This window comes from Melopsittacus undulatus, chromosome 6 (assembly GCF_012275295.1).
Source record: "Melopsittacus undulatus isolate bMelUnd1 chromosome 6, bMelUnd1.mat.Z, whole genome shotgun sequence".
NCBI classification, from domain to species: domain Eukaryota; kingdom Metazoa; phylum Chordata; class Aves; order Psittaciformes; family Psittaculidae; genus Melopsittacus; species Melopsittacus undulatus.
The window spans coordinates 68,827,828-68,846,796 of record NC_047532.1 but is presented as its reverse complement, the minus strand read 5'-3'; the positions used below and the strand labels follow the sequence as shown (position 1 = coordinate 68,846,796).

The window sequence follows — 18,969 nt, the reverse complement described above, 5'->3', positions numbered from 1 at the left end:
CATTTCACTGGGCAGTTTGACCTTAGTAAGGACACACAATGCCAACGGGAATTACACAAGCAATGGATGATAACAGATTGTAACAAAACCAAAACAACTGCAAATCTTCAATATTTCATGAGCCCTGCATGCAAGTCCACTGACAAAGAAAATATTACAACACTGCCTGCAACAAATGCCACCCAATAGGATTAGTACTGATACAGCAGCATATGGGACAGAAGATTTTATAATGTATTTCTAGGTCAAGCTTAACATTACTGCACATATCCCCGGAATCTCCTCCACTCCCCCTGGCTATTCAAACACCAGAAATCCTTATAAAGAAATGAACAATTACTTGATAACGTAGTTCCCAAGTTCAGAGCTCTCTTCTGTTTTTACTGCTGCTTGGCCTTCTTGGGTACCCACAGAACTGCAGTTTTGTCCTGTTGAATCAGGCTCCATCTTAACTTCAAAGAAACAGAACACATTTTAAGACAAAAAGTACCAGTCAGCTTGATAAACAGTGTCTTGTGAGACTCCAATAAGACTAAGGGTCTTAGATAACATTACTTCATTTGTTGTCTGCACTATTAAGCACGGACAAATTTGACTTTCAGTTCTACTGAAAGAAAGCCACCAGAACATGTTCCCCCTCTCCAAATCTCAACACACTCACATCTCATCCTGTTTAAAAAATCTGCACAATAAATTGCTGATGTTTTGTGTATGACTGCCTCATTGAAACTGCTGTCTCTTTGTAAGCAAAGAGCTGACATCACATTAAGTCTTTGCAAGAAGTGACATTCCAAAGCGAGAACTTTTTTGAAACATCACTGATTTTGACATCAGTGAACTTTCTTACATCTAGGACAGAACTCTGGTGAGACAGGAGCAGTGACAGAGACACATTCCGAACCTGGAACGGTGAGGCAGTCTGGTCATCCATCTAGGATGAGATGCATGACGGTTCTGCAAGAGCTGACTTTTGAGTCTCTCAGCTCTGGACTGTGCATTCTTCTGGGAAGTACTGTATGTGCATCTTAACCCTATGTATGAGCATACACACATGCTGTCTGCATCTAGTGCTGCTGGAAAGCATTCTCCGGTACCATAGTACTATTCTGAGGACAGCAGTAACTGTGATTAAACACAGGCTGCTCTATGCATCTTTGCAAATATAGATTGAAACAATGAATGTTTAAGATACTCATGGTAGCTTCCTAAAATATCCTAATTTCTCCCTGTATTTGCCTATGCTTTGGGATTTGTGGAGGGGGAAGTCACTGTTAATTTCCTAGTTCACAGGTGCCATTTTTACTCAATTTAAACCCTACTAGTAATGGAAATAAAGGAACTCACAGTCACAGGGTCTACGTTCTTAGTCAGGCCACTTGCATAAAGCAGCACCAGCTAATTTCTACTGGTTATCTTACTGAGAAATTCCTTGTTACCTTTAGTAACTGACGCTGTAGTGGTACTAGGGACAAGTGTGCTTGCTGCTGTGACAGCTGAAACTTTGCTGGTGGTAAGTGACTGTATCACTGAAGAGGAAAAACAAGGGAAAAAAAAGACAACAAAGAAGAGAAAGAAATATCAAATTTCAAAATTTCATACACTTTGACAAATAACCATGTTCAGAAGCAACACAGAGTTTTTGCAGCACAAAGTTTAGGGATGAATTTCCTTGCTACATTTTCTTCTATCTCTAACTTTGGACCATGTATGCCAACAATGATCAAGAGCTACCCTGTGCCAAAGGGGAGTTTCAAACACCATCTGTCATCCTCCTCTGCCCTTTACCTTTGTTCATAGGCATGAGTATTGTCTGAACACCTCCAGAAGCTGTGTTTACACCGAGCTGTTTAAGCTGGCTGGGAACTGTCAGAACAGCCTGCTGTGGACTAGACTGATTTGAGTGGATTTTTAGCAACCCTGCAAGAAGAACGGAAGACAAAATGTTAAATGAAACACACCTTTTAGTTTTTCTCCAGCTACTTCCCTCTCTGCCTGAACCAGGGTGGCACGTAAGCTAGCACTGTCACCCTCTTAACATGCTACAGTTCAGTGAACTGTCAGACAAGGTTTTACTGACACAAATGATTGCTAAAATACTGGGGGGGGAGTGGGGGGTATGTGTGCACCACAGTGTGCACAGTATTACATGCTGCACAGTACTCTGATATTTGTGAATCAAGTTTCCTAATGACCTGAGTAATCTTAAGCAAAACTTGGTGTAACACAAACCTTTCAACAGAAGCAGGCTCAGCACAGAGTGGAATAATCTCGTCAGAACAAGACCTTATGCTCAAGGGTCTGCTAAGCCAGTGAACTACAGCACCACTGCACTTATGGCCACTCTCACCGAGGTATCCATGTGCTGCACATACCTCTGCAGTTCAGCTCAGCAGCATCCACTGTAGTCAGCAGAGCACACTCAACCATGTTTTAAACAAGAGAAAAGCCCAAGGCTGCACAGCAAGGCTGATGAAGGACACACCTGAACTGAGCATCCTGTGTCTTTCTGTAACATTCATTCATAAGGATGGCTAACCAAGCTATGAGGCATATTAAAGTGGGGAATGATTTTAAGCCCAGGCTAGAGAACAAGCAGGACATTCAACTACTAACAGCATTATCAATGTCAGTGCTCAGTGACTTCAGTGGGTATCAGCACAGCTCCAAGCTGTGCCACATTGCCATATGCGAGTAGTCCTCATCGCCTGTCCACCAGCTCTCTCCTCCATAGCGGTAACATCCCAAGCCACCACAGTCAACACTCTAAAATACAGTGATTCGGGCTTACGCCCACCCTTTCCTATTGGTAAACTGACTATTTTCACTGTTACTGTATTCAGTCTATACCTAACTCTTCTTGAGATTGTGGAAATTTAATAGGTGTCTATTTTAGAACACTAGACTTCTTAGTTTCATGATGGCAATTTTATACTCACGATTTGTTTTGCAATAAAGTTCCCATTCTCTTTATTATTATTTTATTATTAGCTGTGTTTAAGAAACACAGCTGCCTTCCAAGTATGAGACATGCCAGGTCTGCCAAAGATGTCTCTTGGGTTTGAAAGATGCACAGCACTTATCATTCAGACTTTCACCTCCAGGAAAGAAAGCTAACGCAGCATTCCCAATTTATTTGGGTGTGATGCACAGATGTGTCAGGATAGGACAGCAAGGGACCCAAACAGCAGGCAAGCAAGAAGGGACATTTTCCACAGACCCTATTAACCTGATGGGTGGGAGACATGGCTTGTTGCAAAACAAGGGAAAAGATGAGATTCTTTTTGAAGAGCTGCCTTTAATAATAAAGCTTCAGAAATTTAACACAGTTTTGTTGTTGTTGTTTGGGTATTTTGGTTGTTTGATTTGCTGGTTTTTTGTTTGGTTTTTTTTTCTTTTTTTACACAGAAATAACATGTTTTACAGCCACAGTGCTTCTTTCAGGATTCTTTAAGAAACAATTTTTCATTATGAAGTCAGGTTACAAAAACCACCCCAAAATCCAGATAACATTTTTATATCTACATGGGAGTTTTAATCCAAAAGATAGGCAGAATGGTATATTTTCCACAGAAAAAAACCTTGCTGCTTTGTTTGCAAAGAAGAAAACACTCAACTTGAAACTCAAAACAAGAGTGATGAAAAAGGAGGCATTTGGAAGACTGTGTACACAGGAACTAAGAAGAGCCCATTCAAAAAAAAAACCACTGTCAAATGAGCTCAGTGTCACTTATTTTCTCTTCTCTGTATTTTTACCCTGTTTCCACTCAGTAAGAGGCCACTTCAAGTGAACAGCACATACCAGCAGCTAGTCAAAATTAAAATTTACCATTTTAACCTGTAAGACTCAAACCTGCTGTATTTGCTCTTCATGACACAAAAGACAGTGGAAGACAATAAAACTGAGTAAGAAAAACTCCCCTCCACATAAAAGTAATCTATCTTCATTAACTTGAAACACTGAAGATCCAGCCCACCCCTGTGTACTTACTGATTTTGACTTCAAAGTCTTCAGTTCCCCCTAACCAACATCTCTCTCCAGGCCAAAGGAGAGCAGATGCAAAACCTCAGAGCCAATTTCCACTCATGCACCTTCTTCAACTTCAGTGGAATTTCACTTTTACAATAATCAAGTCTGCAGCATTGCTGGTACCTGGATAGTTTCAGCATTCAGTGGCACATTGTGCTCTTGAACAGGCAGACTGCATCTTATAATGAGAACTTGGCAAGAAAACTACAATCCCTCTCCAATACCAATGAGCAACTTGTGCTGTTATTTGTAACAGATAGAGTCAATGCACTGACTTGACAGGATGCCAAATTATTTAGACATCTCTCTGGCTAAGCCAAAAGTTATGCTAATAAGATATGCTTTTGAAAGCATGACTTAACAAATTCACAAATGCTGTAAATGGAAGATTATAGAGTCATCTGCAAATGGCATCTGAAGAACTCGCACCTGGATTTTAACTTCCTATAGGAAAGGCATATAAAGCTTTTAATACCTGATACTGCAGCTTTTCCAGTTACAGGCGTTGGTGTAGTCATCAGAGAAGCAACACTTACAACAGTGGAAGTAGCTGTCTTATTCACTACTGATGAAGTAGACTGGCTCTGGCTTATACAGATTTGATGCTGCTGTCCAGATGTCTTTGCTGCAGGAGTTCCAGAAGATAATGAACTGGAACCTGCATTATCTATTTGCTGTATCAAGGAGGCAATAAGCACAAAAAAGCAATACTTACAAGTAGCAAAACTAAATGTTTATCTTTCAATCATTAAGAAGCAAGAGGTTCTAAAGCAACATATACAAAAGCCCATATACAACGAGAGCACATACAGAATAGAGGCTGTTTTGAGCAGAAACAGCATGCTCAGAAACTACTACCACAAGTGCTTTGACAGCATCTACAGCCACCGTCCCTTAACAGCAGCAAGCAGGTAGAACTCCAGATGATAAATTTGACCCAGGAATGTTTCATATTGCCCTGCTGCCTAGAAGTCCGGAAGTATCAGTAGACAAACAGAAAAGAAATTTGGGATAAGGAGGTTGGTTGCATGGAAAACTTTTCTCTCTGCAGCTTCACCAAGAGTTGTACAAACACTGAATAGCATTTAACACAAATTTTAGTATCTTCACCTATACATGCTGCGTGTTCCAGCATTCAGCCCTCTGATGACAGCATGGCATCAGCTCTCTTGTTTAATCTTTGCCTCCCCACAGGCAAAAGCAGCGAGGCTAGGGGAACCCTCTGAGTGAACTCTGTGCTGCTTCCTCCCCATCCCGTCAACTCCAACCCCACATCAGGCAGACAACCTGCATCAACGTGCAAGAGCATTTGCTCTAGGAATGAAAACATTTTGCTGCCAAGCTCACTCTCTGCTGAAGCACCTTGTTCTGAGGCTGCACTCTTAAGACTCCCTTGGGGTGCTGAGGAGTGGCATCCTTTGAACACAGTCAGCACTAAAGGATCAGGAACTCTGGCCACTGCCAATGAAAACTGCTGATAGGAGATGGGGCACTAAGCACTGTGGAGAGTCTGTGACCTGAGAGGAGAGATCCACAGTCTAGTTACTGCTGGCTTTCACTGGCTTGCTGGCTTCAGGCATTCCACATTCTTCTTCAAATTCCTGTGCCAGCAGCAGATGTGGTGTTTGAAAGCTGTGTAGCCCCAAAAATCTGATCTCTATGATTGCAAAACCTGTTTCATATAAAGCTTTCCCTGCCAACCTGAATTTTAACAACATTAAAAGCAAGAAAGTGCAAGTTTCAGTTTTGCTTCTTCCTTTGTTTCTTCACAGAAAGTACTTTATGCCAAACAGCAAACAACCCAGCTGAGAACCAGTTGCATGCACCATGTTGGTAGACAAGTAAGAGCAGACCCACCAGTAATGCTGACTGACAAGAATACCAATGGAGGATTTGAAGGGGGGAGGAGCAGAATTCCTTTTCTGGGGATTATACTGGCTAAAGAGCAAACACTGTATCACAGAACATTGGTGATGTTCTTTCTCACCTGGGCCACCCCGTTTGTGGGAAGGGCCATGGCAGGAGCAGCAGCCGTGGTGATGACACCTCCTGATACTCTCAACACAGTGGTGCCAGGTTTGGAGAGCTGGGATGAAGCAGGCACTGATTTTATAGACCCATCCGATATTTTCACCAGTGATGTCTGTCCACTGGCTGCAGCCTTTGGAAAAAGAATTCAGCATAAGAGAAAAAGCTGTATTTGTTTGGAATTTTTAGAAACTCCTTAAAGCTCATCAGCAACAAATAGGACAAATGCTTTTTACATTACTGAAAAATATCTTCAAAGGACTTTTCAAACAGGCAAAATGTACAATAACAGCTGTAACAAATTTATCACCTCAGGAATCGACTTTATCAAGCTGCTGACTTTGCAAAAATATGCCTATCAATCTTGAATTTTGAATAATCAATTACATGCATTCTTGTGGAGTTTGAATTTCATTGGGACCACTTTGTAGTTTTGAAAAGAAGGACCTTTGCTGGATACCAAACCCCAAAATTTTTTAAGAGCATTAGCAGGAGACCCATCTCTAAGACTCAAATATTTAAGCACATTTTTGTACATGACTGTGTTCACTTCTCTAATTCCATTTCACTAAGAAATCCCAGAGCACATTTACAAACTAGCAACCCAGCCTTAAATTTCACCTACTCCAAGAACAGGAATAAAGCTGAAAAACCGTGGTCCAGTATCTGTATATGTAAGTAAGCCTTTATGTGTTTTCCTCATCATAGTACAGCCAGCATCATAAATGTACAAAACCCAAGCAACTACAAAAGGCTCATAATGGGTGGCTATGGTCCCTATCCACATCATTTGCACATTACCTGTGTAAATAGAGCTGTTTTCTGTCCAGTTATCACTTTCAGGGCTTGTCCTTGTGTGGAAGATGCTCCAACTCCTACACTGCCCTGAACAACTGAAGCTGGAGTCAGCTGCTTCCCAGAACTCTGAGGAGAAGGTTGGCCAACCAGAAAGGTACCCTATTCCACATATAAGTTAAGGAGGTCAGCATTTGGAAATACAATTAAGAGTCAACAGAAATCTATGCACGTCAATACAATATAAAAGCCTGTAACTATAATGCAACAGTATTTAATCTTCTAAAACAAGGCACTGTTAATTACACTGAATGCTTCCGTAGTAAGAGCTAGACACAGCCTTCTCTTATTGGTACAGAAGAATGCTTCCTGATGCAAGGGAAGGGTGAAAAAGCCAAAATCAGTTTCCTGTATTGTCAGAGGCATCCACTGCAATTTAGCACTTTATGCTATTCAGGTTTACTCTTTGTGACAAATGCTGCTTAGCAGGCAAAATCAAAGGCTGCTGCTGGGCTAGGCAAAAGGAAATGAGAGAAATCGAGACATTCTGTCAGGCTTTCACTTGAAAATGTATTTAGTTCCCCCACAAAAACTATATACTCAGAGCTCAGCATGCAGAAATGACAGTGACACCTGGAGGTGCGCACTCTATAATCTATCACCTTGGACCTTGGCAACCTTCCTGCTTCACTTCACTATTCAATTGTTACCCTTCAGAGGCTTTATTCACCCACTGTCACGTATGGATCCCTTCACAATCTTTTGTGTCCTTATTTCTCTTTCTTAGCCTTGCTGTTTCACTCCAATAACTCCTTTATTCTTTTTCATGCTGTCCTCCAACTCTTTACAAAACTTAACTGTGTAAGATAGCTCTGCCACATCACGTCTTGTTTCAGTGAACTTTACAGCCCTACCACCAGGCACTCTCATTGCTTCTCCCTCCACTGGTTACCCTGGCCTTATTCAGTGCTGCTTTCTCAGCTTGCAAGGGATCATGAGGGTATGACCTGCAAGGGGAAGTGAGGGGCAGAGATGTGCCAATAGCAACAGCTAGTGGTAAAGCAGGTGGCTGGCAGAAGGATAAGGTGCAAAGGCTGTCAGAGAGGATCTAGGTTCCATAGTCCAAGTATGTTTCACTTACTACAGAACCAAAGGATATCCACCTAACACCACTGCAGCCTGAAATGTTAATCTACTTCAACTGAGATGCTTATGCCACTGACCTGGGGTGTTTGCTTCAGGATGTAGGACGTATAAGTGAGATGCTGTGACAAGTTACTGCTTGTGCTTTGGGTTCCTCCTCCTCCACTATTCGTGGAAGAACCAGACTGGAGACCTGTAACCAGAAGAATAGGCCTGACCATTCGGTAACCAGACACCGTCAGCTGTTAAAGCACCCCTGTATATACAAGTAATTGAAAACACTTTGCAAGACATTTGCTGTCATGTTTTGCTACTGAGTAACATTATTACCCAGTACAGTACCCAGTACTGTTCAGATGTACTGCTGTGCTTTCTTATAGCTCAGCGAACACCATGAATGAAAGGAGTTACGGGTGAAATAAGGACAACTGGTGGCTAAGCAAAGCTCATTTCAGGCAGTTTTGCATTTTCTGTCAAAAGAAAATGCTGTCTAACAAACAGATGAATAGTCTTTTCATCAGTCTTTTGCAGGTTATTAATCTGCAGCAAAAGTCCTAGAAACAAAAGTCCCACTGGCTTATTAATTTTACTTTCATTGTCTGTTTCAATACAATTTTGTTAACAGAATATGAGATCACCGATACCAAGCAGTAGTAACTTGCAGTGACACACAGCTATTGCTCTACCACCAGAAGGAACAGCCTGAACACTGTCTTTTTTGCAGTCTCTTATTAAGAGTAAAAAAAATACTTATGGCTCTGTCATAAAAATCTCAAGTATTTGCTCTTCCTTGACACCTGGGAGATTATTTCCTTGTCAAAGTTGGACTGCCCCAGCTGCCTCTCTAAATCTCAAGCAATGGGGCTCCCTTCACAAGTCCTGCAGCCCTAAAATACCTTTACCATGGGTATCTACTTTTTCAGTGACATCCACTCTATTGCTATGTTGCTAATATTTACAGCCTTATATGTTAAACTGAGTAATACCTCTTCCTCACTGCCAGTATCAGGACTGGGAGCAGAAAGTTTACACCAATCCATTTCCCATCCCAACCTCCAGCCTCAAAAGGAGCATTCTGCAGAAGGCTCACAACAAAACTTCATCTACACAGTCCAAACCTGCATTATTCTTTCCCTATGGCAACAGCAAACTATAAACAAAGTATTGCCCATCAGAACTATTTTAGCAATGTTGCTCTTCAGGTTATTCCCCAGCAAGTTTGATTCACAAGGCCATTTACAAAACCTAAGTGTTTCTGCTGCTCTCTACAGCTTGGGACCAAACCTTTTACCAATATTCAGAACAACTTCTTTCCCTCATTCCAGATACAGTATCTCATCCTTTTCAAAGTCAGCTTCTTATGTTTCTGGTTTCTCCAGGGAATTACTGCATTAGCTATTAATTGCTTTTTCAACTACATTCAAATCCATCTCAGGTCTACATCACAAAGGAAGAGTTAAAGACAACCCTTCCCAGAATTCTGAGGAAAATTGGACTGTCTGCCTTCAGCAGAGACAGACATTGAGAGCACTGCATGAAAAGCAGTTTCATTGAAAACGGAAGACACCTGTGAGATCTCAGTCTTAAAAAGCACCACATACTGTGTTGCTGTGATCAAAGAAACCCCATCCTATTACTGACTTCCACAGTACCAGGATGCTTTATAGCAAAAATACCAAATGTATTAATTATGCAGTGATTACATTATTTAACTCATTAGATTTCCCTGCAAGACTAACTAGCATTATTTGTGGCTCGCAAGATGGCTCCTTGGGGTATCAGAAGCAGTTTTCCTTTTCCAGAAGGATTCTTGCTGTTGGTGGTGAGGTACAGTTTGGTGCCTGGTGGTAAGTTTGCCAAGTTCGCCAGGTTGGTGGCTGGTAACTGCAGTGTAGCCATCACTAGAAAGAAAGAATAAAAAGGAATATAAGTACTGCTTGCAGAAAGCAGTATGCATTGAAATCTGCACAGCATGACAGTACTAGGAGTGACATGCAGCTAGCCTTTGATAATCCATACTTAGCTGGCCTAACTGGAGATTAACTCCTCCAGTGATGTATAGACTCTACTTGGAATAGGCCTGAAAAGACTTCTCTGCACGTAGCACCACTTATGGCTGCAGGCTGAAGCAGCACAGCCATGGGACCTACAGGCTTACTCTACAAGGTCACAACACCTTGCAATCAGTCCAGAGCCTGAGCTAACACGCTGTGTGCAGAAGCAAGCAGGACAATTACTCCTGTAACTGTAAACACTCAGGAAGATGTGAAGATGCAATGAAGACAGTTTGGCTCTTGTTGGTTGGATTTATGTGGGGCACTTTGAGCACCTAAGGGACACAATGCTGAGCAAAAGAGAGAGACATGGCTCCATGAAAGTCTATTAGCACATTCTCCAGCATATCTGTCTGATCCCCACTCAGAATACTGCATGTTTTACAGTACTTGCACTCCCTCTTCCCCCTTACAGATAATGAGTTGACATTTTCTTTACTGATCTCAGCCTGAATTTCCCTACAGACTTCTCTACTCACTTTGAACTTTTTCATATCACACATAGTTATTTTGCAGTTAAAGAAATCATTATAAAGTCTCAAAATCTACCCATCATGAACTATTAACAAGGTGGAAAATTACCTGAACCTTGAGAGGTACTTTTCTGAGCACCTGTGGAAGAAACTTGCGCTTTCGTGATAGTCTGCACAGGCTGAGCAACAATTGTCCCCCCACCTCCGCTTACGATGGCTTTGGCTACACCTTGAGTCACAACCTGCTTCGGACCAACAGTCTTTGCTACTGAAGAGCTGGATTTTGCCACAAGTATCTGGCCACCACTTATAGCCACTGCTTGTTTCATTGTTGACTGTAAAGAAGAGCCAACTGGCACACCAACAACCTGCAACAAATAAATACTGGATGATTTACTGCTGGCAAGAGCAAGCATGTGAATTCTAGCTGGGACACTACCTCCACTTCTAGACATTTCAGGATACTTCATACATGTCTAAGTCATGTATAAAATCTCTTCATTCAGATACAAAATTAAATTGGCAAGAGACTAATCTCAAGTAGAAAGATCAACTGTTAAACACAACCAGGATTTCAGAGCACCCACAAGAGATTAAGTACATTCAAATTATAGAGCACTTGCATTTTTCTCAGATATAAGCAATGGCTTAATTCCAGCTGAAGATAAAGCTTGCCTTGGCAGAGCACAGAGATCCAGAAACTGAATTTCAACATATTTATGGGAACAGACTCCCTGGGAAAGCTATGGCCTCAAAGCAGAGCCCACAGAGTGCTTCAGTTTTATGTGTTGACAATAATTTCAGGGAAACATGACTTTGCATACCTGCTTGAATAAACAAATAAGGCAGTAAAAAGGACAATAAACTGCTGCAAGTGTAAATACATATTTGCTTATGCAAAAGTGAAAGCTCCATATGTAGTTTCTTATGTTTGCCATTTGATTTGGCTCTATCTACAATGGAAACAGGCAAGAATGGTGATAATTTCTGACACATCATCTTGTCACTGCATGGGTACTGCACCTTCTCAGAAGCTGTGTCACTCCTGTCACAGCAGCACTGCATTGGCAAAGACTCCTACAGTAAAATGCTTGAGTGGCCACTCAAGCAGGACACCTTCCACCTAATACTAGTTCTGGCTCAGCCTCCACCCCACTCCCTATTTGTTCTGTCTTTTTTTGTTGTAGGCCTACAGTCCAAGGAAAGAATTTGCCTCCTCTTACAAAAAGATCTGGGTGAATTTCAGCAAGAGCTACTGATGGCAGCCAACTTTGTGGGTCAACAAGCTCCAGTTCAAAACCACCCCAATCCCACTGTTGCAAAAGGTTAGACAAAAATGGGAGATGTTCCCTGTACACAATGCAATGCAACAGTCCCTGCTCCCTTTTGAAGATCTACAGGTAAGCCTGATATGAGCCTCTCTGTGCACATGGGGAAACCAGCTAACTATGGTGGTGCTGCCTGGGTCCAAGACAGAAGCAATCATACAACCCCTGAAAAAAACCATGAAGTGCTGCAATAAAACCACAAGACAGATAGCTTACACCACATAAAGATACCCAAGCATCTCATACCTTAGACTGCACTGTCCCCTCACCCGTGCTCACAACTGGCTTCTGTGGTGACAAGGCTAACATGTGGCTCCCTTTGACAGTGACATACTGCTGCACAGAGGACTGCGTGGCTGTCCCTGTCACCGGTAGTTGGGGTTGCTGGGGCAGCTCTCCTGGCTCCTGCTTTATTATCACCTATTAAATAGAAAGAAATAGTAAGAAAAGCAAACACCTTAAATTACTGAGGATCATTTCTGGAGCAATCTGTCCACAAGAAAGGCATACAACAGTCAGTAAACTCAGACATGATTCTTACCACCAGATGGACTCTAACTCAGGTCCAAGATGAGAGCTACTTCCAACACACAAGTATGTGTGTGTGGTTGCTCTAGAAAGCATTCCAGATTTGAGACATGCTTATAAAAAATGAGGGAATCAAAGATATTGCTAGTAATGTTACAACTACTAGTCCTACTAACAACAGATTTGGCTACACCTGACTTCTTCAGGCCCTGCATCTAGGCACAAAGCCACAACACTTTAAGGTTTTAATTTCCTAAGGACCTTCCTGCTCAGAACACGTTCTAAACCTCAGTATTCTCTTCTACCCTGCCAAATTACAAGTGATATTATAGCTACAGATATTGTGTATTATTATTGACGACATTATTCTCTTGCATATATGTTTTATGTTCCTCTGGGACAGGCCCTAAATCTAATCCTTAAGAGGAGTGACTCCAGAAAGGCTAGGGTTTTTTTTTGCTTTACTTTGCAGTAAGTACTGAAACTGGTAGGAACCATATTTCCACCTTTTACTTGGATCACCTAATCTTGCCAGAGACAAGTTTAAGTTCCAGATGGTAGCATTTGAGGATACATATTCAGAAGTAGCATTTGAGATTCAGAAATAACAGTATCAATTTTTCAGAAGCTCCTGACAGATCTACTGCAGTTTACTTTTACTGTATCACACTACCAATAGCTTTTAAAATACTAGTCTCAATGCAATAATGATTCAAAGAAAAACAAGAAAGGATGGAAAAGGAGATAATAAAAAGATCATAGGTTCAGTAGAGCCCCAGGGGAACAGCAAAACACATTGGTTCCAGTAACAGTTTTACATGCACTGGAAGTTAGATGATTTGTAGCACAAGTCAGCATGAAATGGCACTACTGGGCTCCTTGTCCAGGCACAACAGCTAAGAGAAATACCTTTGTAAAAGCTCCAAGTCCTCCCGTGACCGATTTGGGGCTTTGCACCTTGGAATGACTCCCAATAGGACAAAGGGGTGGCATAGTGGCAAACAGAGAATCCTCCTGCTGCAAATAGGAGGACATGGTGCAATAATCAGAGAAGTGTCCAATACAAGAAATAAACCAAGTGACTACTAACAAAGGGTAGCACGGGCCATCTGGGCAGACTAAACTTCCCTCAGTCAATATTGCACACAACCCCACAAGGCAAAAGTTATTTGGAGAGTTACACCTCCAACACCTGTTTCTTACCATATCCTACACAGGTGAAAGAACTCATGTTACCTGACCAGCTTTTTACACAAAGCTTTTCAGAGCTGTAAAGTTCAAGTAAGCTGAGGGAGGGATCTTACCAATGCATATGAATACCTGACAGGAAAGTGTAGAGAAGATCAAGCCTAACAACACACAAATGAAGATGTCCCTGCTCATTGCAGGGGGCTGGAACTAGATGACCTCTGAAGGTCCCTTCCAAACTAAACCACTCCATGATTCTATGACCTCCAGAGGCCCCTGCCAACCTCAACCGTTCTGTGATTCTATTCACAATCTCAAAGAGAGAAGATAATCTAAGAAGACAGGGAAAAAAATATGTTCAATTTAAGTCTGCAAGCAAAAATCTTTCAGATGAATTTTTGCTCTCCTGTAACTTGGAAGATATGATGGCACACAGCCTACCAGTAATTTTAAAGTAGCTCTAGAAACATAGCCTGGAGTCATTAAGAAAAATGAAGAGAAAACTAGAACATAGCAAAGACATGAAAAGTAATGAGTTAAACCTAATCTGCAACATCACACTGAATTATTAGGCACGCTGTCCTCTTTAAAGAAACCATAAAATTACAGCTTTTCCACCAACCAGAAGACATAGATCAAAATATATTTCTGTTTACAGAGCTATGATTTCTACACATTTTAAAGGAGGTATCTCCAGTTTTTAATATTGCCCTGGATATACAGGATTCAACCGTTACTAATGACATGTGCCTACTGTGACTCATTGAAGACCTTTCAGAAAGAGCCTTCCCAAATCGGTGACAAGCGAAGACTAATGAATGGTTTTCAGCCTAGTTAAGTGAGTTCCATCTGAGCAGACAGGCGTTTAAAAGCTGAACAGCCAGCTGCATACCTGACACATAAAATGCTACTCCAAACAAATTGCTTCAGACAGCAATCTTCAACACTTTTTCCCCAACAGACACTGGAAGCATTTCAGCTCCAAATGCAGAGTATCTGCTCTCTGCAGGCTGACTGGCAAGCCTCCCCACTGCCCCCCCCACCCCATCCCGAATCCTACATTAATGTTCTTGTGACTTAGAGACAGGAAATGGTCCTGTTTTCAGCAGCACACCCACCAGCTGATTCCAGAAAGAGCCTCACTGATGCCAGTTTCCTGACAGAAATATTCCTAGCACAAGATGTGGGAGATTTTATGTTAGTTCAGCTCTGTACCTTTTGAGCTTTGCCGATCAGAAGCATGAACTCTATTGCTGTTTGTTTACACAAACATTTTTCTATATGCAGGCAGTTGTAAAACCACTCGATGAGCTACTTTCAAACTGCTAGGAGCAGCTGCTGTATAAAAATAACAAGCAGAGTGAACCAGGCACCTCTGGTTTAATCACATACCTTCACTAGCAAAGTGAAGAAGATCAAAGTCAGCTATACAAGAGCATTTTTGAAAGATAAAACATTTTGAGAGTTATGCCCTCTATGGATTTCCTTACAGAAATATGCCCTTAACAGAGGTGTAGGCAAGTCTAATTAGAGCTGCAGGAAGTGACACTATCATCTTGTATAACCACCACGTTCTCATATGGATCCATCTGTTAAACACAGTAAACCTTCATATGAAATGACAACCGAAAGAACTTGCCCAAAATGCAGAAGTTATAATACTAAAAAACCCTATTTAACAGGAATCTGGATTTTAAATGGAAAGTACACACCTAATGAGAACATTACCTTGACAGCTGATGTGACAAAACTGCTCCCATGGGTCTTTGATACAGGAGATCCAGTTCCATGAGAGACCTGACAAGCACTGCTCAGTTTGCTGGTTGGACTTCCTGTGTATTGGGAAATAAAGCAGATGTGGGATGAAGGCCCAGGAGTGGTGACACCAAACACATGAAACCTCTTCTAACAAGTAATATGGCATTTCATTTTAAGTCTGGATTCTCCATGAGGTGTGTCAGTGGAACTGGCATGGGCACAAAACAAATCCACTACTGAATTTCCACCTGCAGAATCCATGCTCGAGAGAAGACGGTCTTCACCCAGACCTCTGTGTGCTGCAAGCAAATGGCCAGGTACCTTCCTGGCTGGCTGAAAATATTGGGTAGAGATACAAATATGTGAAATTAGGACAGTAAATGAGCTGCCAGTTGCAACTTCCTGCTGCAGATGTAACATCCTCCACTACCCTGAAGCCCTGTGAACCTACACTAACCTCAGACACTGGTATGGGAGAAGCTTTACACAAGGTTGGAATGGGAAGGGAAAGGAAGGCCAGAAAAAGCAGGGGAGGAAAGTGAGGAGTAACAAGAGGAAGGGACAGAATAAGCAGGGTAAAGGAAGAAACAGAAACAAGCATTCTCCTGACCTTTGAGATGGATGGGGGTTCAGTGCTAAACTTACCCTGCATTATCACAGTGTATATGCAACAGTGTTGCTCAGGCAACAGTTTTCTTACTGCTGTTGGGTTGGATTGTTAAATTTCATTTGTTCAAGATATGCCAAAGCCATGGATTACACACAAAAACACAGTAATAGTCTCCCATACAGTTGCACTACAGTCTGTACTTAAATTTCAAAGTAAATGAGCAGCGATTGAAATAATGGGGTCTGGGAAGGCTGGCTTTCAGAAAGCATAATGATCTCAACCTTCTTTTTCAAGATGGTCTACAGTCTTATAAAAAAATATCCCAGTTACTTTGCCTGTAGCACCACATTGCACTGACTTCAGCATGGCTGCTGCTGCCAACAAGCCAGTTCCAAATTCCCTTTCGCACACAGGGTCTGGTGCTGAGGCTGCCTGGCAACAAAGCTCAATTTGGGGAGGGTATTAATCTTCTGCTCTGCCACTGATCTGACCTGACTCATGCAGGATACAGCTGGCAGGAGTGCAGGGGAGGGAGAGGCAGCAGGCACTTTCTTCCAGGCCAGTCTGTACTTAAATTACAACCACATGATGGGGAACTGCACCTTTAATGGTGTTAAGACCTGTATATCCAAGCCATCTGGTGCATCTTCAGATCCTACCCTCCATGTACAAATCTCTACTAGGAGATCACAGAAGTCACCCAAACAATGATACACCACATATGCAGAGCTGACAGACAGGCTGAAGATAAAGAATAACCAGAAAACAAAAAGGGCAGAAAACCCTCAACCAAACAATCACCACCACCACCAAAAAAAACCCAAACTCCTATTGGTAAAACAGCTTCAGTGTTACCAAGAAAGCTAAGAAACATACTTAAAAAAAATTCCGTTATGACTATGCTGCCCCTACCAATTCCATCTGTGATGAAGTTAAAATGAACATAACAACTGGATTCCCTCAGATAAAAGGAAGAACCATTATGAAGGAAATTTCTGCCCTTTCCAACCATGCCCAGCAAACAGTTTGTGTGTTACATGGATGCTACACTTCACCACATAGCTCTGAGTATCCTTCGAGATGCTGGCAAGCACCCACAATACACAAACAAGTGTGTTTTTAAACAGACAGTGGTTCTTGGCTGCAAGTCACAACTAATCAATCACTTTTGAATGACCTTCCCCCCAGCCACAACACAAAGATTACCAAATGACATCTGTACCCATCACCTGTCTTCTGCAGTTCAGTCCTCCCCACTGACCTCAGGCTTACGTCACCACTGAAGCACCAAGGGAATCTAATTAGAAGAATACAAACTGGCTGGAACTGGGCCAGCTAGAAGTCAAGAGCAGCAACAAAACCCAGCATAGCTGCTCTCTGGGCACCCTGGGTCTACACATATCCTACATATCCAGAGCCCACACACTGGGACCTAAGACTGATCTGCCGGTTGCCGCAATGCCTCCATGCTTTTAGCTTACATCCATGACACAGTTCTCACCCAACCACCTGAGCACTGCTTCTGTCTGAATTTCTGTGCACCACAGTCTACTTCTCCCCTTTTCGTCTGCAAAGAACAGGCTCTCTTTGAAGAGGCGTCTGTGAGCTCAATTTAGCCTTACATTACGTGCTGTTTCCTAAAGGAATTATGTTAGTCTGAGATACCCTTAACCATGCTATACAGGCCAGCTGCGCAAACTAATACCTCCTTTTTTCTTTGCAGAGTATTTTTGCATCTTCACAAGCTCATATCCTGATGTTATACTAACCATTCTACAGAGAGAATAAACTTGAATGGGAAAGACTTAGCCACTGCCTTCTGTGGTCACACTACACACCTGTGCTTGTGGTTGCTGCTCCAACCATCTGTCCAGGCTTGTCCACAATAACATACGGGTTATTAATGACTGAGCTAGAAGAGCCTTGCTTCATGTGCACCGGAGTGGAGGTTGGGGTACGAGGTAGCGGAGATGGACTAGGGGTCGATATTGGAGAACCTTAAGAAAAAAAGTCCAATGCTTCCATCTTGTAAATGTTGTAAGAACATAAAAATACAGCAGTAGTTGTACTTTGCACAATGGCTTAGAGAAGGAACATTTTGTGAGGATGCATTTCCCAGCCTGAGTGAGATGGAGAAGGAAAGAGAAGACAGAAGGAAAAGAAAAGGTATGTAGAGCATTATGGCTCCCACCTACCCTGGACATTCTCTGCCTAACAGGACAGCAGGGTTCAAAGGAACCTTGAGAAAGCAACATCCTGAGAGACATTACTTAAATCATTCTCACTGCCAAGACCAGTCCATTCAAGGAGATGAAGAAAGAGAGCTGAGCTCCTTACTAAGTGCTCTCTTTCCCTTGTGGAGCCCATGGTACAGGCATTCAGAAGCAGAAACTGAGCAGATCATGTAAAAAGGTTGTGTGATGCAACAGCCATCAGACCAGCATGGACGGTATCGTCTCTTCACTGCTCTAACTACAGCAGAAGCCAGACTGGAAAGCAGACTGTAAAATGTGCAACTTCTAGGTAACAGGACCAGGAGAGAGAAAAACTAAAGAAAAGAGCTGCATGAGGGTAAACAAAAAATGCAGAGAAAAGGACAGGCAAGGAAGTGATCAGAGAGAAGAGACAGCAGCAAGCACACTAAGCTTCAACTGACTGTTAGTCTGCTTTCTTGGCAGTGATGGACAATTAAAATACAACATAAATGCTGAACTAATAAAATCCCCAAGTCTTCTAAACTGCTTTTGAAATCTGAAAGGGGTGACACTTTTTGATAGACAGCAGAGCCTTGGAAAAATATTTAGCAGGGAAAGATTTAAATAGCAAAGATCAACAGAGAACAGTCCAAGGATTTTAAGAAAGACAGGATGGCCCTTTGCTTTCTGGAAAGCCTTGGGAAAAGAAGATGAACAGCAGAGCTTATTAAGAAGGAAGAAAGTACTTGGCAGAGGTTCAAATGTAAATCAGCCTGAGTACAGTTTTAAGATGTCAAGGAACACTGAAATTTGATTAAAAACCCAACAAACCAGACACTCTT

At 42.0% G+C, this 18,969-nt stretch overlaps 1 protein-coding gene across 5 annotated transcripts in view; it reads right to left on the bottom strand.

Annotated features, from left to right (window-relative positions):
* YEATS2 (YEATS domain containing 2) overlaps nucleotides 1-18,969 on the bottom strand; it is a 49,707-nt gene that overhangs the window by 12,844 nt on the left and 17,894 nt on the right. For 2 of the 5 annotated variants that reach the window (XM_034063699.1, XM_031053127.2), the window contains 13 exons: nucleotides 17,771-17,929; nucleotides 15,293-15,396; nucleotides 13,286-13,393; nucleotides 12,095-12,268; nucleotides 10,630-10,888; nucleotides 9,733-9,894; nucleotides 8,074-8,186; nucleotides 6,857-7,012; nucleotides 6,015-6,188; nucleotides 4,503-4,701; nucleotides 1,786-1,917; nucleotides 1,437-1,526; nucleotides 341-452 (listed from right to left, as the gene is read on the bottom strand). In XM_034063699.1, the coding sequence (XP_033919590.1) occupies nucleotides 341-452; nucleotides 1,437-1,526; nucleotides 1,786-1,917; nucleotides 4,503-4,701; nucleotides 6,015-6,188; nucleotides 6,857-7,012; nucleotides 8,074-8,186; nucleotides 9,733-9,894; nucleotides 10,630-10,888; nucleotides 12,095-12,268; nucleotides 13,286-13,393; nucleotides 15,293-15,396; nucleotides 17,771-17,929 (1,942 nt within the window). The remainder of the gene's footprint in view (nucleotides 1-340; nucleotides 453-1,436; nucleotides 1,527-1,785; nucleotides 1,918-4,502; nucleotides 4,702-6,014; nucleotides 6,189-6,856; nucleotides 7,013-8,073; nucleotides 8,187-9,732; nucleotides 9,895-10,629; nucleotides 10,889-12,094; nucleotides 12,269-13,285; nucleotides 13,394-15,292; nucleotides 15,397-17,770; nucleotides 17,930-18,969) is intronic. The other 3 variants (XR_004549677.1, XM_034063700.1, XM_034063702.1) reach the window with 3 other exon arrangements.